Below are 25,763 nucleotides of genomic sequence, written 5' to 3'. Positions count from 1 at the left end.
TCCCATTTATATATTTATTTGCAGGATGAATAAAAAAATTTCTCTTCTTTCCAGTTATGCACAGCTTTGTCTCACTCTTCTTAAAAGATGTGTTAAGAACAAAATCTGTAAATAGTTATATAGTAGACAGGGAAAGTCTTGAAACATAAATCTAGATTACAATGCATATTTGATTTATGCTCAGCCCAGTCAGATTTGTTGATTATAATAGCTAGTATATGGTTGAACTTGTATTTGTTGTGTTCATAATTCGGTCTCTGAATAGTCAACCATTCTTTATAGAAATAAGAAATGTGGGCACAGACTATAGAAAAATACTTGAAAATAAGGCTTGTTTAAGGAGATATATGGAATAACTCATCAATATTCTATATGCTAGTTAAAAATAAAAGTTTCGTTTATGAAATAGCAAAATGAGGCATTAGAGTTTTGTGTTTTCTTTGATTTTTTTGAGAGGAGTTGGGTAGAGGGTTAGAGTGAAAGAGTTTGTTTACAAAAATATGTGGAATACCACTTCATTTAAGATACTACTTGATGTGATTGGTTGGCAGATACTTAGGATAGGTTAGAGGTGCTGTTAGACTAATGGAAATCTCTGGCAAAAATAGGGTTTGGCAAAACTTAAAACTTACTCCAGAAAGTAAAGACTTTCTCAGGCAACGTGGTATTTATAATACTGAATTCAAATACTGAATTTAGAATCCTGAATTTAAAACAATGTTAAACATAAATGATAGTGAAAAATATTACGTGTTGTCTTTTAGAAAGTACAGTAATTGAGAAAGCTGACAATGTAAGCAGGAATCTTTAGTTTCTTATCGTGCCTATTTCCTCATATGGTTATAGGGAAAAAAACAGACTTCCGTATTTGTTAAATGAAACAACAGTTGTAAAGCAGACACTTAAGAGCAGAAAAGGAGGTACAACTCAGAAATATATGTTTGTTATGTTAAATAAATTGGATAAAGCATTTCTTATATATAATATTAAGTATATTTTAGTAGATAATTGTATGGCTTGGTTATGAAATTAATCGCTAGGTTTGTGATAACTATTGGTATTACTATTGTGATAACTATTAGTAGATAACCTTGATGTAGGAAGATATCAGGAATGCAGTGTATTTAATCAAGTACTCTTGAAACCATCTCGTTAGTAAAAGACCTAGGGGACTAATTATGGAGTTCAGTGGTTGAAGAATTGTGTCTGTGAGAGTAGGGATATAAAGTTTGGATCTGCCCATTTGTTTTAGATTTTCAAATTTGCCTTTATTTTCCTTTGCAGCCTCCAACTGGTACAGATACTATGGTTAAAGCTGGAGTTAGTACTAACATCAGTACTAAGCACCAATGTATTACTGCTATGAAAGAATATGAAAGCAAGTCACTAGAGGTCAGTAAAATGCAACACAGTAAAAGCTTCTATTGGAAAGCAGCTTCTGAAAATGATTTAGATTATTTTTAGGATCAAGTGGTTTATATTGGGTTTATGTAAAAAACTAACAATCAAATTATTTTTTAATTAATGCATTATTTATAGATATGTATTGTTTTTGGCAATGATAATACTCAGCTTATATGTGCTGGTATAGTTCTAAAAGTCTATTCTGATTGAATGTTGCCCACACTACACTGGGCAATGTGTGCACACATGCGCATGCATGTGTTTTTGGTATATTTATGCGAACTCATAAATATACAACGTAGTAAGTTTTCACTAAGTGAACACACCCATATAACCAGAATCTAAATCAAGACACAGCATTACCAGCATCCCTAATGTCCCCCTGTGTCCTGTCCCCCAGTCACAATCCTCCCCTTTCAAAGGTAACCACTATCCTGACTGCCCATGTTTTACCCATTTTTGTATATAAATGGAATCTTACATTACGTACTCTTAAGTCTGTTTCAAAATTGAGATAATCCATGTTGTTGCATGAAATTAGTTTGTTCATTTTTATTGCTGTTTAATAGTTCTTGGTACATTTTGATTGTTATCCCTGATTGTAGCTGTTGCTTCTTCCTACATCCCAACTGTGTTTGCTTTATTGGAAAGTGCAGAAACACCCTGACTTGGGAGATAAAACTGTTAAACTTTATCCCTTCTTTCGCTAAATTTTCTGAACTCCCCAGAATCCTCTGTCTTTTAATCAGCTAACTTTTATATTTGGAGTGAGAGTAGACAAGATTGTTATATAGCATTATACTAAAAGAAAGTATTATTATTTACAAATGAAAATTAAGATGTGGTTGGTTGATCCTTTGGCCTGTAGTTTTATCGTAATTATGGTATGGATGTAATGTCCACTATACACTATTGAAAATGTTTTTCTGTAATATTAAGTTCGTGTCATTCATAGTTTTCTGTTTTTTAGTCATTGTTCCTATGTGAACATAGAACTTGAATACTCAATTCAAGTATTTAGTCTCTTAAATAATTTTTTTGGCTGCATATTAAGATTGGAAATATGTTTTCCCTCCCTCTAGGAACTTCGTTTAGAGGATTATCTGGCAAAGCGGAAAGGCCCGCAGAACCAGGTGGGAGCAGGTACCACGAGTAGCTTGTTTGGGTCTTCTCCGGCCACTTCCAGTGCGACAGGACTCTTCAGCTCCTCCACCACTAATTCAGGCTTTGCATATGGTCAGAACAAAACAGGCTTTGGAACTAGTAAGCACTTGACATCATATTGGGTCATATTGAGGAGGGACAGACAACTAAAAGTAAACCATTTTGTCAGAAGAGCTATAGAGAAAAATAATTCAGGAATGCTGGAGGAATAGGGAGTGCCTGATATATATGTGGGGGTGGGGAGACATGCTATAGTGTGATCAAAAAATACAGTGAATGTTTAAATTACCCAAAAAATGTATTACAGTAAAAGACGCATTGCCATTAATTCCCCTCAAAATACTCCCCCTTGCTTCGAATATACTTATCCCATCATTTGTACCACTTTCTAAAGCAGTTCTGGAAGTCCTCTTTCATGAGTGTCTTTACTTGTGCTGTTGTGGCTGCCTCGATGTCCTGAATCATTTTGACTTTGGGGAAGAGCCAGAAGTCACACAGTGCCAGATCCGGTGAATAAGATGGATGAGAACACACCGTAATGTATTTATTTGACAGAAATTGCTATACCAGAAGTGATGTGTGACACAGAGCGTTGTCATGATGGAGGATTAAGTAAAGACACTCTCGAAAGAGGACTTCCAGAACTGATTCAGGAAGTGGCAAGAATGATGGGATAAGTGTTTTCAAAGTGAGGGGGAGTATTTTGAGGGGGATTAATGGCAATGTGTCTTTTACTGTAATAAGTTTTTTAAAATTTAAATATTCTCCTTATTGTTTGATCACACCTTGTACATTTCTAAATGAAGATGGTTAAGGACTTTATTGATGAAATAACATTTGAGCAGTGACATGTCTGAAGAAGGTGAAGGATAAAGCTGTACAGATTTTTGGGAGAAGAACATGCCACTTAGAGAAAACTATAAATCTTAAAATCTTGAGTTTTGCCCAAGAGGAGAGCGCAAGGGGAAGTACTGGGGGATATAGGGGCAATATTTTATAGGACTTTGTGTGCTCAAGATTTGAATTGTTGTTTGAGTTGGGAACACATTAGAGGCTTTAGAAAGAGAAGTCATGTGATTATGGTTAAAGGATCATTCTGAAGGCTGAAGGCTGCTATGTTAAAAGTAGATTGTAAGGGAACAGAGTGAAAACAAATCAGAAGAGCTATTGCTCTATCTACACAAGAGATGATGGTGGCTTGGATAAGAATGGTGTTGTAGAGATGGTAAGAATGTTGGATTCTGGACCCAGTTTGAATATAGAACTGATGGAATTTGCTGATGAATTGATTTGATATGGATATGAAAGAGGGAAGTGTAGGGTGATTACTAAATTGCTTTATAAATATGTTACTTTTGTAGAGGTAATACATGTATATAACATAAAGTTCATAAACACAAAAATAGTGTGTAACCAAAGTTCTCTTGTTTTTCTCCCCAGCCACCAGCTTGCCTCTAGAAACAAGCAAAAGTTAGATTTTTTCGTAACCTTCTAGAAGGATCCATACACACAAATATACAAATAAACACATATTTAAGTGGCATTTAACATTGTTTTCCATCTTGATATTCTGTGATTTAGTTTAGCTACATTTTTAAGTACTATTGTGTACTTAAGCTAGATATGGTGACATAAAGAGAAAGCCTCTGTTCTCAGAAATTTTGTCTAACAAGGTTAAAGTACACACGTAGACTCTTGAGTGTAATGTAGTATCTTCTAAAATAGAAGAAAGCTGTGGGCTCACAAAGGAAGATTACATAGTCCAGCCAGGGTTCTTGGGGTCAGAGTATTATTGTAGGAATTAAAGTCTGAAGCGAGTCTGGAGTTAGATGAAGGAGGATGGAAAAAGAAACAGTATCCAGTTTGACTAGGATAATTTCGATATGTAATCAGTATCATAAAACTATTGTAGTGACTGGATAATGTGAAGTTTGGGATTTTTTTCTCCATTTAATATTTCTTTTCTTTTTTCTGAAAGGTACGACTGGATTTGGAACAAATCCAGGTGGTCTCTTTGGCCAACAGAATCAGCAAACGACCAGCCTCTTCAGCAAACCATTTGCCCAGCCCATAACCACCCAGAACACTGGCTTTTCCTTTGGTAACACCAGCACACTAGGACAGCCGAGCACCAACACCATGGTAAGGAAACAGGCCCTTAGTTAACTCTAGGTCTTTATATGGCAAAGTAATGAGGCTTCTAATCATATCAAACCAGCAAGTTCTATCTCTATTACATTTCTTAAGGATTGATGGTATGTAATAAAGGGAAGAGAGCAAAATCTTTGAATAATTAAGACAGAGATTCCAGTCTAGGCTATCCTCTGTACTCATTGAGAGGCTATTGAGCAAGTCACTTACCTTTTCTGAGCATATTTTCTTATCACTTAGAGCTGCTTAGTGTGCTAGAATTTGCTGTCCTGAGGCTACACCTGGACTCAAGCCATTCTGTAGCATATAGGATAAAATACTTATTTATAAATTACTGGCTATATTTCAGAATGTTCTTTCACCCTGTTCCCTTAAGCAGTCAGACAAAGAAGTTTAGTTTATTAAAATAAAAAAAGGGAGAACTAAAACTCAGCCATATCGGATAACTGGTACTTCTGTGCAGAAAGTAAAAGAAAGTCCTTACATCATTAATAGTTTATTTCTAGGAAGTCTTTTAGGGAAGTATAAAATTAAAGGTTAATTTGAAATATTTATTGATTAGAAATATTAGAATTTACCTGGTCTATCTCTAATTTTTGGTATGTTCAGAGTTTTAGAGATACTCTGCCTGATTAAAGAACAATTACAGCTAGACCTAACAATCATCAAAATACTAGCAAACAGAATTCAGCCACATATAAAAAGGATTATATACCATAACCAAGTGGGATTTTTGTGTGTGTGTGTGCCACTTTTTGTGTATTATTTCATCCCCTGTGCCTGGTACAGTGTTGGTGTTCAGTATATTTTCCTGACTAAAATAATTGTCCTTGATTTGTTTTCTTTTTTTTTTTTTTTTTAATTTATTGGGGTGACAATTGTTAGTAAAATTACATAGATTTCAGGTGTACAATTCTGTATTACATCATCTATAAATCCCATTGTGTGTTCACCACCCAGAGTCAGTTCTCCTTCCATCACCATATATTTGATCCCCCTTACCCTCATCTCCCACCCCCCGACCCCCCTTACCGTCTGATAACCACCAAGTGGGATTTAATCCTAGGAAAGTTGGTTCAAATTTGACAACATAATAAGCCATAGAAATAGAAAAAAGGACAAAAACCACATGATCACCTCCATGCAGAAAAAATATGTGACACACTTTCATGATTAAAAAAACTCAACAAAGAATAAAATGGAACCCAGAATAGCCAAAACAGTTTTAAAAAACAAGAAAGCTGGAAGACTTACACTTCTTAATTTAAAAACTTACTATAAAGCAATAGTAATCATGGCAGTGTGGTACTGACATAAGGCTAGCCATATAGGTAATTGGAATAGAAGTGATTGTCCAGAAATAAACCCTCACATTTACAGACAATTGATTTTCAATAAGTACGAAAATAACTCAATGGGGGAAGAATAATTTTTTCAACAAGTGGTGCTGGGACAACTGATTTTCCATGTGCAAAAGAATGAAATTGGACTCTTCACACCGTTGTGGACTATAAAAATTAACTCAAAATAGGTCAAATACTTAAAAGTAAGAGCTGATATAAAAATTTGGAGAAAAAGGAGTTAGGCAATGGTTTCTTAGATATGACACCAAAAGAAAATAATAGATTTGGCTTTATCACAATTAAAAAACTTTAGCGGGTCTAAGGGATACAATCAAGAAAGAAAGGAATACCTGCAAATGGGAGAAAATATTTGCAAGTCATATACTTTATAAAGGACTTGTATCCAGATATAGAGAACATTTATGATTCAATAACAAAACAATAACAATAAAAAATGGGCCAAAGACTTGAATAGACATGATACACACATGGCTAATAAGCACATGAAAAGATACTCATTATCCGTAGTCATCAGAGAAATGCATATCAAAACCGCAAACAGATACCACTTCATATCTACTAGGAGTGCTATAGACAAAAAGATAGACAGTAATAAGTGTTTTCAAGAATTTGGAGAAATTGGAATGGTCATACATTACTGGTAGGAATATAAAATGGTGCAACACTTTGGAAAACAGTTTGGTGCTTCCTCAAAATGTTAAGCAGGGTTACCATCTATACCATAAGTAAATACCAAGTTGCACACCTTGGTATTTCCCCAAGAGAAATGAAAACATAAAAGCTTGTACACAAATGATCATAACAGCATTTTTATAATAGCCAAAAGGTGGAAACAACCCAGATGTCCATCAGTGCTGAATGAATAAACAAATGTATATCCGTACAGTGGAATATTGTTTAGCCATAAAATGGGATGAAGTACTGATACACACCACAACATGGATGGACCTTTTAAACATGCTAAGGGAAAGAAGCCACTCACCAAAGACTACATTTTGTATGATTCCATTATATGAAATGTTCAGAATGGACAAATCCATGGAAACAAAGTAAATTAGTGGTTGGTTATCTAGGAATGGGGAGTGACTGCTAATGGACCTGGGGTTTCTTTCTGGAGTGATGAAAATGTCCTAAATTTAGAAAGGATAGTTGCACAACTCTGAACATACCAAAAACCACTGAATAGTCCACTTTAAGTGGGTAAATTTATGGTCTGTCAATTATGTCTCAGTGAAGCTGTTTAAAAACACTACTTTGAATTCTCAGTTCAACAATAGTCTATCAGTTCAGTACTTCTTTTTGTTAAGTAATGCATAAACTATCTTCTTAAACATTGGATGATACAGACTTACATTGGATGATACAGAGTTATTTGAAATTAGTGTAGTTTCTCATGTCAAATTAAGAAGACTTTTTAACATTACATTCCTACCTCTGTCGAAATTAATCTGATTCTTTTCAGCTGATTACCAACTATTTGATTCAAAGTCCATTTCCCACCTCAGTACTGATTAGTTCTTTTGACATACTCTGAAGATGAGGCACCTTATCGTATCACTTTGCTGTCAGTGTTGCAACCCTGTTATCTCTTAGAGCAGGGTTAGTATAGTTGCTCAGGACCTGGGAACTCATTAGGCTTAGATGTAGATAAGAATTTCTCGTACTTCTGCTCAGGAGCTGTGACATATTGGGCAAATTTTTAACTCTTCTGAGCCTTATTTTCTTTTGGAAAATGGCTCTGCTTTTTAGGGTTTTGAACAAAAGAAATGTTCTATGTATTTATCATAGTACCTGTCATTTAAACTTAAGAAAATGCCAATTATTATTCATCTAAGACTCTTAAAGAAAACTGACTCTTCTAGGATGTCTTTTAATCTAGATTACCTTTTGCAGGGTTTATTTGGAGTAACCCAAGCCTCACAGCCTGGAGGTCTTTTTGGGACAGCTACAAACACCAGTACTGGGACAGCATTTGGAACAGGAACAGGTCTCTTTGGGCAGACCAATACTGGATTTGGTGCTGTTACTTCGGTAGGTTTTCATAGTTGGTTGTAATACGAAGATGTGTCTAAATCTGTTAAAGGACTTCCTAAGAAAGATTTGACTGTCTTTCAAATATCGTATTGGGTACATTGTATGATACTGATGGTAACTAAAAGTTATTTGGTATAAAATAAAACAACTAGGTAACTCTTAACAGGCTAATTTTCAAATAGTAAGTTCTTTTTAAAACTCTGCCTCAGTACTTGTGTGCACTTTCCTTCTGATAGCAAAATACCACTCCAATTTGTTTGTTTAAATTGTTGAGTTTAAATTGAGATGCTTTCACGCTTAAATTCAGATAATTTTTAACTTCTAGTTCTAACCTCTGTTTTGGGTGATAGGTTGGGTTTTGAGAATTAAATATTTTTGGTGTTGATCACAGTTGCTAAAATTGTTGGTGTTCTCACTGTTCTCATACTGCTGGAGGCTTACCTGAATTATTTTCCTTGCTAAGTCATTTAAGTAAACAATTACTATTTAGGAATATACTTGACCTAAAAACAACAGTAAATTCTATATTTCCACTTAAGCTATATGAGAATCAGTATGAAACAGTCAATCTGTACTATGTACCCATTATAAAAAGTTTTGAATATGCTGTTGTGGGTCGTTTAAAAAAACACAAAAGCTCCAAAACATGTAGTTCTGTTTTTGTGGAGATTGAAATCTGTTATTTCTTAACTTTGTTTGGGCAGCTTATTGAATTGAGAAAATTATTTAATGTTTCACCAAGTGCTTATTTTTTAATAACTTCATTGAGAATGTCATCTAAATGTCATACAATTTACCCTTTTTAAACTTTACAATTTAATGGTTTTTAGTATAGTCACAGGGTGTGTAACTATCACCGTAGTCAATTTTAGAACATATTTATCACCCTAAAAAGAAACCTCATACTCATTAGTACTCTTCGTTATTCCCAATCACCTCAGGCCTGCTTTCTACGGATTTACTTGTTTTGGACATTTCATATAAATGGAATCATATAATAATGTGGTTTTTGGGACTGATTTATTTCACTTAGCATAATGTTTTGAAGGTTCATTCATGTTGTAGCATGTTTAAATATTTTATTGTACCTTTCTGCTGGCATAATAAATGCATGATACATTTCTGTTACCAGGTAAAAATCATTTGATTCCCTTGTAATTTTTTTTCTTTGCCTTACTGAAATCTTAACATTTGCTGAGGGGTCCCATTAAATTCTCAGGCTAAGAGCATTTTGTATTTATAAAGTTAATCTTGCTCAGATTAGTTTATTTTTTGGGTAGTCTTTATTTATCCTCCTGCCACTTCTCTCCCTTATCCCACACCTAATCTAGTATACCTGAGGTGACCTTTGTTTACTGTTTGGAGTGTATTTTTGTATTACTTAAAATTTTCCTGTATTCTGTTCTTTTTAGACCCTGTTTGGCAATAACAAGCTTACTACATTTGGAACCAGCACAACCAGTGCTCCTTCATTTGGTACAACCAGTGGCGGGCTCTTTGGTAACAAACCAACCCTGACTTTAGGAACCAATACAAACACTTCCAATTTTGGTACATATAAAAAGCAGGTTTGGCTCTCTTAAAGTTACACTGACTATACCACACATCATTCTCCTGATTCATATGATTGGGAATAATTAAAAATTCTCAGGTAAGCGGTGGCTCGATGTGAGGTACAAGAGGGAAAGGTTTAAAATTCATCAACATAGGTTGAGATGCTTAGAAGCGATGTAAACTGCCTTTTCTCATTCATGTGCTTTTGAACTCTCTACTTTGGATAAAATGGACCATTCACATGCAGCAGTACTTTGCAGAAAGTTGGTTCTCTAATAAGGATAGATTTTTTCCCCAAAAATATCGAAACATCACTTTCTTTGGATTACCTCACTAGTAGTTGAGAAACTATAAATGAAATGCATTTGGTTGAGATAACACATTGTGTTTGGCCAGATTTCAAACAGGGTAGTAGTGCACTGGTCAGATTCTTTTTTCAATTGGTTTTCTTATTGTTTTTTGAGGTTTGATGATTCTTATTGAATGCTGAAACCTTTCTTATTTGGTAGATTACTCAGTTTTTTTGTTTGTTTGTTTTTTTTAAAGATTTTATTGGGGAAGAGGAATAGGACTTTATTGGGGAACAGTGTGTACTTCCAGGCCTTTTTCCAAGTCAAGTTGTTGTCCTTTCAATCTTAGTTGTGGAGGGCGCAGTTCAGCTCCAGGTCCAGTTGCTGTTAATTGCAGGGGGCGCAGCCCACCATCCCTTGCGGGAGTCCGGGAGCTCAGCTGCAGATGCCATGTTCAATCTTAGTCGCAGGGGGCACAGCCCACCATCCCATGCGGGAATTGAACCGGCAACCTTGTTAAGAGCTCGCGCTCTAACCAGCTGAGCCATTCAGCCACCCGCCTATAATTCTTTTTGGTTGTACTCTATGAAGGAATGGTTTGAGGGAGTGGACTTTTTTTTTTTTTTAAAGGGGAACAGGACTTTATTGTACTTCCAGGAACAGTGTGTACTTCCAGGATTTTTTTTCCAAGTCAAGTTGTTGTCCTCTCGATTGTGGAGGGCGCAGTTCAGCTCTAGGTCCAGTTGCCGTAGTTAGATGCAGGGGGCACAGCCCACCATCCCTTGCGGGAGTCGAACCAGCAACCTTGTGGTTGAGAGGATGCGTTCCAACCAACTGAGCCATCCGGGAGCTCAGTGGCAGCTCAGCTCAAGGTGCCATGTTCAATCTTAGTTGCAGGGGCAGAGCCCACCATCCCTTGCGGGACCAGAGGAGAGAACCGGCAACCTTGTGGTTGAGAGCCCACTGGCCCATGTGGGAATCGAACCGGCAGCCTTCAGCATTAGGAGCATGGAACTCCAACCACCTGCTCCAGTAGAGAGACCTTTTTGTGTGCTTGTTTTTTATCTATAAAATTAAGATGGGAAAGATACTTAAGCGTTAAATCAATGTTTTTCAGCCTTTTCAAATCTTTTTCACTCTTCCTCCAGAAGCCATTGTAGACTATTTTTTTCTTACTCGTCTTCTCACTCCATGATATTTTAATAGCACATATATGCTATGTATCTGTTTATGTACCCTTTGGAGGGCCATAAATTATGGTTTATCTGTGATTTTTTTTTTTTTTAGCTCCCTCAAAAACCAGTTTATGTTCCCTTTGAAAATGCTTGTGTTTTTTGTGTTATTTTTTTAGCACACTTCGTGTTCAGAATTAAATGTCATTTCCATGTGACAGCTTGCTTGTATAGGCTATACTTGATAAAATATGCTGGATTTCTGAAATATATTTGATGTTATTCCATGATTGCACATTTCTGATTTGTTTGGAGATTTTTGTTTGTTCTGTGAGTACGTTTATACTTATGTTCATTGATTTGAAAATGAATGGTCTCATCTTTTTCTGATACACCTCACTAACTTATGTGCTGAATTTGAATTGTCCTTAAATTTTTTTTTTATCCCCCATGTTGACCTAGGTGCTCAGTAAAAGTTTGTTAAATGAATGAAAGAATGAATAAGTATGGCCATGAGAAAAAGGATTCCCTTTAGTTATAAGTCAGGTATGATTGCAGGGTGGCAAGTTTTGTTCTACTCTTGGGTGAATTTATGATTCCATTATTAAGGGATCCAGATCTAAGTAAGGCTTTCTTTGATGTTCCTGTTTTCTTGGGAAGCTGTCAACTTTGATTTTGTGGGCAGAGATTATCTTCTGATTTAGAAATAAGCCATATAACAAATCTGGAAATGGAATAAAGTTATACAAAGATTTGGAGTATCATTCTATCATTGTTAGTTACACATTATCCAACATGGGATTGTGTTTCAATTTGATGGTGATTAATTCACAGAGTTAAAGGTTGGGATACCAGCTTCAGTTGGTGTTGCCAGATCCTTAAATCATCAGCTCATTTTGTTGGTAAATAATTATTCCTGGCAGGGACAAGGTTAAGATTAAGTCACTGTCTGATAATGACTGAATTTCTGAATGAATGGAATAGTTTTGTTTTAGGAGAGAAATTACAGAGAGGATGCCAGCACTTGTAAGCAACAATTTGAAGAGGTTGACCATCCTTTGGGTATTGGTAAGATGGTGCTGAGTAATAAATCATGCTACATGGTTAAGTTCTTCCATGCTACATGGTTAAGGGACAGTTAAAGAGCTATTTGTATACATAAACATCTTTCTTTTTAAGCTGTTTTTTTGAGGTATAATTAACATATAGCATATTAGTTTCAAGTGTACAACGATTCAATATTTGTATATATTGCGATATGATTGCAGTAAGTCTGGTTAATACCTGTCACCATACGTAGTTAACAAAAATTGCTTTTCTGTTTTTTTAAGGAGGATGCAGCTCAAAGTGGTCCATGTGGGGATCGAACCGGCAACCTTGGTGTTAGTAGCAATGTGCTCTAACCAACTGAGCTAACTGGCTGCCCCCCAAAATTTCTTTTCTTGTGATGAAAACTTATACCTACTCTCTTAGCAACTTTCAAATATGCAATACAGTATTATAACTGTAGTCACCAGGCTGTACATTAAATCCACATGACTTCCTTATTTTTTAGCTGGAAGTTTGCACCTTTTGACCCCCTTTTACCTGTTTGGCCTATCCTCTACCTTCTGCTTCTGGCAACCACTGATCTCTGTTTTTGGTATCTGTGAGCTCAAGTTTTTCTTTTTAAAGATTCCAGATACAAGTGAGATCATGTGGTATTTGGCTTTCTCTGACTTATTTCACTTAACAGTAACACCCTCAAGTTTCATCTTGTTGCAGATGGCAAGATTTTTTTGTTTCTTATGGCTGAATTGTGTGTGTGTGTGTGTGTGTGTGAGTGTGAGTGAGTGTGACCCTCATTTTCTTTATTCATCTATCAATGGACAGACACTTAGGTTGGTTCCATATCTTGGCTATTGTAAATAATGCAGTGAACATGGGGGTGCATATACCTTTTCGAGTTAAGTTTGTTTTCTTTGGATAAATACCCAGAAGTGGAATTGCTGGGTCATATGGTAGTTCTACTTTTAAGTTTTTTAGGAACCTCCTTACTGATTTCTATAGGGGCTGCACCATACATTTCCACCAGCAATGCACATGGGTTCCCTTTTCTCCGCATCCTTGCCAACATTTGTTATTTCTTGTCTTTTTGATGATAGCCATTCTGACAGATGTGAGGTGATATTGTGGTTTTGATTTGCATTTCTTGGATGATTAGTGATGTTGATGAGCACCTTTTCATGTGCCTGTTGGTCATCTGTATGTCTGCTTTGGAAAAATGTCTATTCAGATTCTCTGCCTATTTTTAAATCAGATTGTTCTTTTGCTATTGAGTTGAATAAGTTCTTTATATATTTTGGATATTAACGTCTTATCAGATACATGATTTGCAAATATTTTTTCCCATTCAGTAGGTCACCTTTTCATTTTGTTGATGGTTTCTTTTGCTATGCAAAAGCTTTCTAGTTTGATATGTAGTCCCACTTGATTATTTTTGCTTTTAATGTTAGATCCAAAAAATCATCTCCAAGACAGATGTCAAGGAGCTTACCACCTGTTTTTCTTGTAGGAGTTAGATGGTTTCAGCTCTTACATTGAAGACCATTTTGAATTAATTTTTATGTATGGTGTTAAGGTACAGATCCAGTTTGATTTCCTTTGCATGTGGCTGTCCAGTTTTCCCAACACCATTCATTGAAAAGACTTTTTTTCCCCATTGTATACTCTTGTCTCCTTTGTCGTAATTGACTATTAATTAATTGTCCTTAATTTTAAAACCTGTTTTCGAAATAACAGTTGATAAACTTTTGTCAGTAAGAATCGGAGGAAGTGTGTGGTATAAACAGTGTAAGCTGGGACTTATTTCCCTCCTATGGGTTTGAGGTAGTTCAAAAATATTTTGTTTTCTGTTGTTTATGGGGATGGATGATCCTTTCTGGTTAAATTTTAACTCAAAAAGAAAAAGAGTATCTCTAAGTACATTTTCTAGTTTTTTGTTTTAAATAATTGATTGTGCTTGAGTAAGTAGTATTTCAGTTTTGTGACACAGCTTTAGTACAATTGCAGAAAAGATTTAATGTATGAATTAAATATACTGAGATTGAGTCAGATTATTTGCTTGGATTTTTAAATGACATTAGAAATATGTTTTCAAATTTTAAATTCTCAACTTTTTTTTAATCTTTTTCATTGAGATAATCCATATTTTGGCAAGACAGTATAATATTCTTGGTGATACTGTCGTATTAGGTTGGTGCCAAAGTAATTGCGGTTTTTGCAATTATTTTTAACCTTTTAAACTGCAATTACTTTTGCACCAACCTAATATTTTCCAAGATACTCTATTCTGTAAATCTTTTGTACCTGTTCCTCTCCATGATGACGTTTACCCCCATGATGCCTTTTAAAAAGACTTTTCACAAACAGGTTTTGCTGGCCAATGATTGATCTTTTTAACTCCCATCAAGAGAGATTAATGATATGTTGTTAATCCAAAAGGAGTACAAAAACTTTATGGACATATCTGAACAAAAAAGAAATAATAACAGTAATACGATGTGGGTATCTTTGTGGGGAGATCTGTAGATTTGAGAGGAGAATCAGGATTTTTCTAGGTGATGGGTCATAGTGAAGGAGGATGGTTCGTTAACTCCATCGTCTCTGATAGTGAAACAATTCAAGAAAAGTTATTCATAGATTATCTTCTCTTTTTAATATCAGCTAGCTGAGTCCTTGCGTGCTCCTATGAGCCGACTATGATGCCATTAAAGCTCCTTCTGTGTGATTGGCCACATGTTGTTATTCATACAAGCTCCATTTGTTCAAAAGCTGCTATAGAGATTTTTATAGGTAATTTTCTCTTAGAACCTTTAGGTTCAATAAAGCGTCTTTATTTGTTGATTGCCTTATTTTTTAGTGAAAGATTGAGGAAATATGTTTTTCTTCTAGTGATTATATGAAACGTAGGTTGGAGCCCTACAAAGGGAACATTTCCCAAGCTCAAGCACAATCATTTTGCTTTTTAATATTAGCTATTACCCTATACCGAATTGATGTTTCAAGTCTGAAATGTAACTAAGTAAATAGGAAAACTTCTAGGGTTTGTTTACAGGCATCAAAGTTAAATTAAAAAATTAAATTCGCCTACACTTAGGATTTCTAAATATTAATAACTGAAAGGACATAAAATTTAGGATTAAGCTACTTTGTTTTAAATTCCCTTGTACAGGAAAGTGAGAGTTGTGTTAAAGTACAGTCCACTCATTCTTTTGTCTTTCTAGGTTTCGGCACAAATACCAGTGGGAATAGTATTTTTGGAAGTAAACCAGGACCTGGGACTCTGGGAACTGGGCTTAGTGCAGGATTTGGAACAGGTAAGGAACTGTACCACAAGCTTTAGGAAGTGATACCTCTTGGCTTTCTATTTGCTGGAACTTAAGACTTATGTTTGATCATAAGCCTGGAAATAAGAGGTCTAAATTTTCATTTTCACAAATGGATTTATAAAACATTTCCAGCAGTTAGGCTTTACCAGGTATTAAAACATTGGCACATTTCTGTTAGAGGCTGTATGTTCCCTTTCTACAAAATGTTTGTCCTCTGATAGTTCTGGTCTATCTGGGATTTTCAGTATTTAATGTGAGACTTGTTCCTGTGATGAAATTATTAACTTTCAGTTCCCTTGTGTTACCTTTGTTGGCAGAGATTTGAGACTTTGAACTGTTTATCAAGTAAGCTTTATTACTCTAATAGAAAGAGCACATGCTGAAGTGATTAACAAATACTGAGTTTTTGCAAGGTGTCTCTATACCTTGTAAGCCTTTTCACCTTGATATACAGATGAAATGTCACACCTTTGTCTCTATTCCTGCTATTGATAATTACTTTTCAGTGTCTTTGAAGACATTGACCGTTCTACCTGCCTAGCTGTTTTAAACAATTGGAGGGTAGTGATGTTCATAAAATGAATAAATGCTTCAGCGTGTATAGTTCAACAAGGTTGTTGAAGCATATACTTATGCCTGCTTTCCAAATTCATCGGACCATGGGGATGGTTATTTAGTTGCAGACTACTTATTTCCATGGTCTCTGCTTCCACTGTTCAGTTATCTGCTATCTTGCTTCTATGCTCTGATCATTTATCTGTCATCTCTTTTTTTTTAAATTCATATTTTGAATTTGGGGGACTTTATTTATTTATTTATTTTTAATTTTGTTGGGGAATATTGGGGAGCAGTGTATTTCTCCAGGGCCCATCAGCTCCAAGTTGTTGTCCTTCAGTCTAGTTGTGGAGGGTGCAGCTCAACTCCAAGTCCAGTTGCCGTTTTCAGTCTTTAGTTGCAGGATGCACAGCCCACCATCCCATGCGGGAATTGAACCGGCAACCTTGTTTTTGAGAGCTCGCCCTCTAACCAACTGAGCCATCCAGCCGCCCTGTCATCTCTTTTTTAATAGAACCATATTTTGTACTCTGTGAACTGTTTCACTTTCTTTTTAAAATAAAAAATATAAGTGCTTGTAAAAAAAAATTCAACAATTTGAAAAGTCCTATAGTAAAAGTTTGGTGTGTATCGTTTCAGACCCCTTTATATATATATATATATATATATATATATATATATATACACACACACACATATATATATATACACGCACACACACATACATACACACACACACACACACATATATGTATATACACATTTTTTCAAACGTGCATATACAGAGGGTGCCAAAAAAAAAAGAAAGGAAAAAAATGTTATTAAAATTATAATACTCAATATGTACCAATAGCAAAAGATGAATTCAAGTCATGAGTATACATTTTTTTGGCACCCCCTGGGTGTGTGTGTGTGTGTGTGTGTGTGTACACCACCACCAGTGCCAAAAAATGTATATAAGTAGACACTTTGGTCAACGTTGCTCAAGCAGTAGTTCGCTGTAATCAGAAGTGTCTGGACACTGATGGTAACCACTTTGAGCACCTCTTGTAACTACAGAAGTCAAATGTGACTTGTAGTCATCTTTTGTTATCGATACCCTGTTTCCCTGAAAATAAGACCTAGCCGGACAATCAGCTCTAATGTGTCTTTTGGAGCAAAAATTTATATAAGACCCAGTATTATATTATGTTATGTTGTGCTGTGTTATGTTATGTTATGTTATGTTATAAAGATCAGGACTGGGTCTTATATTAATTTTTCCTCCAAAAGACGCATTAGAGCTGATTATCCGGCTAGGTCTTATTTTCTGGAATACACAGTAGAAACACGGTATACCGTGGTCATTTGAGTTATTTGATATTATTAGCAATGCAGTAATGAAGATCTTTATTACATAATTTTGTGTGTGTTAGTGTTATATAGGATTGATTATTAAAATTGGAATTGTGCAAACATACACATATTTTGAATTTTGGTCAGTCTTGTCAATTTGCCTTCCAAAAAAAATGCCAGTTTGCATTTTTGCTCACATATAAAAGTACTCCTTTCCCCATACTCTTTTCATATTGTTGGGCTTTTTCATGTTTGCATGCATGATGGTGGAAATTGGTATGTTCTGATTTGCATTTCACTGATGACTGGATATTCATATGTATGTTTGCTGGCCATTTGAATCTTTGAATTTCGATTCATAGCATTTGATCATTGTTCCTTTATTTATGAGACTGCATTATATATTGTGGATATTAACTCTTTTTGGTTGTATGGCAGAGTTTCATTTGAGCTTTTTAACTTACTCAAATTGTACTGCATTACAGAGGGTGCCAAAAAATGTATACACATTTTAAAAAAGGAAAAAACTGTATTAAAATTGTAATACTCAATATATACCGATAACAAAAGATGAATACAAGTCACATGTATACATTTTTTTTTGGCACCCCTGGTATTTTGCAAGAAATAAAAACTAAAAAGCTCTACTATTTTGTATGCTGTGATCCCTAAACTTAAGTAGAATACATCACCTGACATCTGTGTTGTCTTCTAATCCCAAACGAAGAATTAGGTTTGCTGTGGACAAATTAAGGGTCTTTCTCCAGGGTAGTTTTGATTCTAGAGAGTTTATGAACCAAAAGTCTTAAGGGCTGGGTAAGATGTTACTCTATTGTCAGTTACAGATATTTCCACTAAGTCTTTAATTTTGTTTATGGTATATTCTTACTCAAGTTTTTAGTTTTATGTGGTCAAAATTATCATCATCTCTTTGTCTTTTGGGTTTTGCAGCCTATGTCTTTTCCAGTAATCCAAGATTATAAAATGTTCTGTAACTTTTTTTCTGGTGCTGTTGTCTTTTATTCCACAGTAATATAATATCTCAGCCTTTTTATCAATTTGACTATATTCCGATTTTCTTAAACAGTTCTACCTTATAGACAACAAATCACATTTTTATTACTGTTATATCTTCCTCATTAATGCCTTGTCCCCATAAACTAAAAGCCAGGTAAAGAATTTTACACCCCCAACCTTAACAGCAGATCATATACTGAAATGAGAATTGTGAAAATGACCAAGAGAACACTATTGGAATTTTTTCATGATTACATCTGCTAAAGCATACTTAGTTTTGAGAGGACTGTGTCTGGAGACTATTATACATAAACACCCACATAGATGAACTCTGCATTCCATGGTATCACAAATAGAATAGCACTGTAGCTTTAGGCTGTGTTTGTGTTTTTTTTGGGGGGGGGGAGATTAGCTAAGTGGGTATTCCTATGTGGCTTCTTGTTTTGAGTGATGGAGACTCAAAACTTAACAGAAGTAAATTTACCGGTAATATTGGCCTTTGCATACTTCATGATACTTGATTACAGAGATAATTACATGTACAAATACATAAGTTTTTTTGTACACTTAGATTTAAGTGGTTAATCTTAGTATAAAATATTTTGTTTATCCTTTGGCATGTGATCTTTTCTTTCCCCTGATGTGCTCAGACTAAGGAGTACTCATTAAATCATGGACGTATCAGTTTCTTCTTCACAGTGATATTAGCTATCAGCAGTATTAATAGTATGCCATTTTCTTGGTAGTTACTTAGTAATATTAAGAAGTTTTAGTTCTCATAATTTTCTATGAAGTAATAAGTTTAAGGGTACATCTAGTAAAGTTGATTTTATACTGAGATATACACAGGAAAATCTACCCCAAGGTAGATACCATAGAGAAAATTAAATTCTAATATTTATTAGAAGATCTCAAAAGAAATACAGTCGTTTTACTTTTTCCATCAGCATCTTTGGAGTTTCTAGGGTCACTAAAGCATGGTGCCCCCCAACGTAGCTTCCTTATGATTCCTACAACTAATCATAAATATAGCATATTTCATAAATCAACATTATCTTACATCAGGATGTCCCTAGTAAGTCCTTTCATTAAGCATAAAAAGCCATTTGTAAATAATATAAGACAGATCTGGATAAAAATACATATTTTCCCATTGATAAATTGTAATAGTATATGCAAGTCATTTTGTGACAGTCCCTTTCCAGATCACTTGAACCTCACAATGCCTTTTTTAATTCTTTTGTGGGTTACTGAAATACAGTGGTTTTTAGACTGTTTCATGGTTCTTTACCCAGAGCTGCTGTAAAGATCAGGGAAATACACACCCATCCAGAACAGAAATTTTTATCCATTTTATATATTTGGGTTTCATCCAAGTTTTTGTTTGGAGGTAAGGACACGTTTTGCTACCTGGAAAAATAAAGAATCCTGAAATTTGTCTGTAAACCATGTCCTTTGACAGAGTAATATAATTTTAGTTTTTCTTGTAATTTTTACCAATCTCTAATGGTTTAGTACTTATTCCCTGTTCCAAAGCTGGGCTTTTTAGGTGAAATAATCTCGTTACATTGTTGTCTTGTTATTGATGCAGTTGGACAGTTAGGGAATGTTTAGTCCATTCAGTCATTAGTCATCCTCACTAATTTGCTATGTGAATTTTCTTAGTATAAACTTCCTATCCTTTTTTTGGTTGTGATCTCAAAGCAGTTCCCATTCGAGATTTTTGACTTTCAAGTTATTATATCTTTGAAGTGATGTTTGTGATTTTCATGGTAAACCACACGCTGTCAATATGCATTGATGCATTAAAAAGGTACTTCAGCTCTTCCAAATTGCCAATAACTTTTTGAAGAGGAGGGGATGGAAATTTTTTTTAAAAATTATGCCAGTGACTTGTATCTAAATAAATTCTCCCCATTTTATACTTTAAAAATCACTGCTGACAATAAGATCCATAATCAAGATTCATTAGGCTTTAAAACTTTCCAAGTTTTTGCAGTGGGTTTCCCTCTGGCGAAAATAAGTTCTTACTCCATATGATCTGATTCATGCTGAAAATTGAATCTAGTAACCTTATCACAAGGCATTTTAGCTTTTTATAAAACAAAAAGTTTGTCTAAAGTTTTCATGAGATATATACTTGAAAGTGTTACTTTTTGCTATTGGAAGAAAATATATTGGATTTGATTTTCTGTAGTTTAGCCATAGTTAGTTAAAAAGATGATACTGTGATAGGTTCAGCTGAGTATTTTGATTTTGAAAGATTGGAACTTAAGGAGAATTGACTTTTTTTAATTCTTTCAAAATATGTTTTACTATAGAGTAGTAGCAAAGAGCCCTTGGTTGTATTGTCAGATGTACTGAGGTCTGATCCCCAGTTTCATCATTTACTATGTTTGTGACATTGAGCTAATTAATTACTAAACCCTCAGTTTTCTTATATGTAAAATGAGGATAATAGTTTCTACTTTCAGGCTTATGAATTTTGAATAAGATGGTACTGGTTAATATTTAATAAATGTTAATATCTACCAGACGTCTTCTAAATGCTTAATATGTGTTTGTTCATTTTAATCTTAGGCTAAATATCTAAGCTATGTATTATTATCTCGTTATAGTTGAGGAAACAACACAGAGAGATAAACTATTTTGCCTGTAATGTATATAATATACTCAACATAGTGCCTGGCATGTAGTTAGCATTTACTCTATTAGCTCTTTTGTTGAAGTGAGTGGTCATTATGAAGTTTCCAAATGTTTTATATTTTTAAGTAACTGACCTGGTACAACATTGAAAGGATCTTCTGTGGCGCTTTTTTCTTTCCTCTTGTCTCCATAGCTCTTGGTGCTGGACAGGCATCTTTGTTTGGGAACAACCAACCTAAGATCGGAGGGCCTCTTGGTACAGGAGCCTTTGGGGCCCCTGGATTTAATACCACGACAGCCACTTTGGGCTTTGGAGCCCCCCAGGCCCCAGTAGGTAAGTGTCAGTCAACTTTAGAAGGCTTTACTCAGTTTATTTCTTGCTAATAATTTGCTAACCCAATTTTCCATGCCACCTTTGTTCCAGCCCTACCAGAGCAGTACATATATACATGTCATTGAATAATTATGTAGTGCAAAAGGGCTTGTAATAGATCCTAGCCTTCCCTGTTTCCCCATTCCCAGGCCTACTACCCCAAAGAAAGCACTTTTGTTACAGCTTTTAATTCACCTGGTATGTAATTAAGTTCATCTCTCTGAATGATGTGCTTATATTGCTGTGTTTTGCTTCATTAAATCTAAGTAAATAGTTAATGGTATATGAGAATTTAGCCCATTTATCACCTCTATGTTCATTATTCACTTCTCCCAATGTAGTTATGTTTACTAAAGTCCCTAAGTTTAGTTTTATCTATTGAAGTGTTTTTCATACTTAATTTATTTGAACATCCCTTCCTCGTTTTTGCAATACCTGCCTGCCACCTTTATTAGTATTTCTAATTTAAAATTAACTTACTTTTTAACTTAAATATATTTTTTAAAGAAAACTGTGTTCTACCATAAAGGAAAAAATTGATACCACCTGGCATAGGTAGAGTAAGATAGATAGGAATGACGGAAGGGAGGGAGGGAAGGAAGGAGTTTAAATTTATCTCCATGTACCACATTTTGAGAAGACTGCAAAGTTAAGCTGTGTCTTTGTATACTTTTTCTTCTGTCAACTAGGAGATAGTATTTCTTGACTCCCCTTGGTCAAGTAAGAAGTAAGAACATTAGTACCCTCCCTTATCTTTCTCTTTGCCTCATTTCTTTTGCCATCTTTATATTTTTGTGTTGATGAAGTTGTTAACATGTTCTGTCCTACAGTTATTACTGTCTTCTTTTCTTTGGTTAAAGCATAAAAGTTATAACCATGAAAACATTGCTGTCCAGCCAAGTACACCTTTGTCATGCAGCTTTTCCTGGGATTTGATTCTTTTTTCCCCTTGCATTATCAGCCCTTTTCACCTTTCTAAACTACTACAAATTTTTAAGGATGGTATCGTAATTTTACCTTAGGTCCGTCATTCTTTGATCTTTCTGCCCTCCTGTAGCCATATGAACTCTGATTATTCCCTAGGCCTTTATCATTCCCCTGAGATATTCCCTTCAAGTCTACTCAGTGGGAACTGCTGTGTCCTGGTTATAGGATTTTCCTCTGTTTATATCCTGAATTTTCTGGAATGTGTTTTCAAGTAAATTGTACTCACAGGTCTGAAAATATCTTCATTTGTTCCTCACACTTCAATGATACAGACTTCTGGTGTGAAAATAATTTACCCTCAGAACTTTTACTATACTCCTTCTGGCATTAACCATCGCTGAAAAGAAGCCTTTCTGATTCTTGAGACTTGTTACCCGCACTCCCACAAGCATTTAGGATTGTTTCTTTGTCCTGAAATTTCAGTGATTTGCTTAGACATTTTCTAAGCTCTTGTTTTTTGTTTTTTGTTGTTTTTATTGGCGAAGGGGAACAGTGTGTATTTCCAGGACTTCATTGGGGAACCGTGTGTTTTTCCCAGGACCCATTAGCTCCAAGTCAAGTTGTTGTCCTTCAGTCTTAGTTGTGGAGGGCGCAGCTCAGCTCCAAGTCCAGTTGCCGTTTTCAGTCTACATGTTTCCCCGAAAATAGGACCTAGCCAGATAATCAGCACTAATGCATCTTTTGGAGTAAAAATTAATATGAGACCCGGTATAGTATAAGACCAGGTAATATAATATATAATATAATATTGGGTCTTATATTAATTTTTGCTCCAAAAGATGCATTAGAACTGATTGTCCAGCTAGGTCTTATTTTGAGAGAAACATGGTAGCAGTTATGCGGGTGGGGGGGTCACAGCCCACCATCCCCTGCAGGAGTCGAACCAGCAACCTTGTTGTTCAGAGCTCGTGCTCTAACCAACTGAGCCATCCGGCCCCCCTGAAAGTTCCTTTTTTTTAAGCATCTGGTTCTAAGAAGCAGTTTTTCTTGAAACCCTGAATTTGTTAATTGGCATTAAATTTTTTTCAATGTTAAGCTGATTCTAACATTCGCAAAGGTTCTTCTATTCCTTAAATCTTCAGGATAATTTTTTTTTCATCTTCTTTAATGCGTGGTGATTCTTTCCATTTACATTTAAGAATAAAGTAATAAAAGGCTCACTGGCTACTAGTGTGTGGGGGTAGAGCTCATTTACCAGTAGGTTTCACTTTAAGGTAAATCATACAGGAACCAGCTATTATCCTCTAAATGTTAGCTCTGGGATGATGCAAGCACTCAAACTAGTTGTATTTGTTCTTTCCCTATGTTAACTTGGTTTCATCAGAGGTATGCTCTCGGGTATTCTGGCCTGTCTGTTGAGCATCAGGGATTTAGAGGATGACATGGTGTAGTTGTTTTGTATATATACTTTGCACTGATTCTTCTCTCCTTCTGTTTTCAGCCTCATCTCATCAAATTTGGTCTTCTTGAATCCCTAACCTTTCTGGGATTCTCCAGGGCATATATGCTCTGTTTTTGGCTGTAATCCCCTTTGAGTGTACTCTAAGCTATAGTGTTTGCTCTATCCTGCTTTATTACTCCTGTGCCCACTTCTTTCCCCTAGAAATTTTTTATGTTTTCTCATCTATTCATTTACTACATTCCCATTCTTTGTCATTGTGGGTTATGTAGATATGTTTTAATTTTATTAACCATAGATTTTAGTTAGGTTTTTGGAGGGAGCAAAAGTGAATTAGAATTCTAGTTGATATCTGTGTGAACATTAGAATCAGCTTTATCATTAAAAATGATATTTTCATTTGATTTCTTGTCCTTATTTTTGGTTGTTTTCAGTAGAAGGAGGTAGCATAAATATTGTAACATGCCATTTTTACTTGGATAGCTTTTTAAATGGTTTTTAATAATCCCATTGTTTTTCAAAGCTAATTGAAAGTTCCTGAGCAAAGAATTTAATATTATAGTTGCATATATTAGTGTTCCTGCCTACGTAAATGTAGTTGTATTGACTTTTAAAGTGTATGTCCTTGCATCACAGAATCTTAGTTGGAAGGTGCTTTAGAGTTTACGAGAGGCCACCCTTGCTGTGGGAGTCTCTTGTCTTGAAAATCTCAGTTAAGGTGGTTTCCTTTAACAGGTCAGTCCAGTCCATTTTGTTCAGGTTGTTTAAAAACCAAATCCTGCCTCCATAGTATTTCCACCCGATGATTCTACTTTTATCTCTGAAAGCTAAATAGACCAGTCAGCATGCTACAGTTTCTTCGTGGAACCCCATTGTCTTCCAGATAAAGTATCATCAGTTTCTTCTGTTTTCAGAAGACTTGATTTTCATACTTTTTCCTATCTCTTTCATCATTTGGTCATGATGTAGTTTTTCAATATGTTTTCAATTATTATGACCAAAATTGAATACACCACCAGTGGTAGCTTAACTACTGCTTATGCTTGCTTGCTTCTCATATCTTATGATTGCTAATGTATCAGCTCTCTTTTCTGTATTTTTAAGTAATACAGTTAACATAGAGAAGATTTCATATTTAAACATACAAAAATAAAACATCCTCACACATTTTCCTAGTTATGTTTGCATTTGTTAAAGGAAGTTGTTAGTCTTTTGAGCAAACCCAGGTGGGGTTACTTATACTTGTTAAATGATGGAATCAGCTGGTGCGGGTCGGCTTTTTCTAATGGATAATTAGCTGTCAAGTAACAAACTGACCAGTGAATATTGGAGTTCTTTCAAAATATCCAGGTTTTCTCAAGTCTCCTTGAATAGTCCACAGAATAACATCCTTCTGTTACTTGTGGCACTGTGTACCAAAAGACACTTTTCTATATGTTTTTGTTACCTGTGGTCTTAAAAATGGGTTTATGAAAGTTTCTGAATACAGGTGATTTACTATATTCTCTTTAAATTCACATCTCTGGGTTTTACAATCTTAAGCAACTTTGCACTCTCTCCTTAAATATTCATTTTTGTATTTAATGAACCCATCTAATTTTAAGAACACTTAATTTGACTTAGATGGACTTACTCCTTTGTCATAAATTTAGGTTTAGCTGTTCAATTCTGGGTTTCTTGTTATTTTTGCTGCCACTCTTGTGTTTTTTAACTCCTATTGTGAGCATTAAAAATTTCTAAATGTTTTGTTTATGGTACTCCTTTAATGTACTGACTTAACTATATTTTGGCTTTAGCCTTATTTTAAATGTTCATAAAAGAAAAAAAGTATGTCTCTAAAATAAGTACGGTCTGATTTTTTATCAGTATTTTTGGAAGTATTTAATTTATCTTGCTTCATCAGTCAAATACAATGCAGCTAGTGTGGGGTTTTTCTTTTTGACACGTT

General features: G+C 35.0%; 1 protein-coding gene across 6 annotated transcripts in view; it reads left to right on the top strand.

The window, feature by feature from the left end:
- NUP98 (nucleoporin 98 and 96 precursor) overlaps positions 1-25,763 on the top strand; it is a 92,601-nt gene that overhangs the window by 14,270 nt on the left and 52,568 nt on the right. Inside the window, exons 6-12 of one of the 6 annotated variants that reach the window (XM_019718981.2) lie at positions 1,285-1,392; positions 2,487-2,667; positions 4,547-4,710; positions 7,977-8,114; positions 9,530-9,593; positions 15,399-15,491; positions 21,250-21,390. In XM_019718981.2, coding sequence (XP_019574540.1) covers positions 1,285-1,392; positions 2,487-2,667; positions 4,547-4,710; positions 7,977-8,114; positions 9,530-9,593; positions 15,399-15,491; positions 21,250-21,390 — 889 coding nt within the window. Of the gene's footprint in view, positions 1-1,284; positions 1,393-2,486; positions 2,668-4,546; positions 4,711-7,976; positions 8,115-9,529; positions 9,669-15,398; positions 15,492-21,249; positions 21,391-25,763 lie in introns of all 6 variants that reach the window. The other 5 variants (XM_019718980.2, XM_019718979.2, XM_074335856.1 and 2 more) reach the window with 5 other exon arrangements.

The sequence above is a fragment of the Rhinolophus sinicus genome, linkage group LG06, assembly GCF_036562045.2.
Source record: "Rhinolophus sinicus isolate RSC01 linkage group LG06, ASM3656204v1, whole genome shotgun sequence".
Taxonomy (NCBI): Eukaryota; Metazoa; Chordata; class Mammalia; order Chiroptera; family Rhinolophidae; genus Rhinolophus; species Rhinolophus sinicus.
Note: the sequence above shows the minus strand (reverse complement) of the source record. Positions and strands in the feature narration are given on the sequence as shown.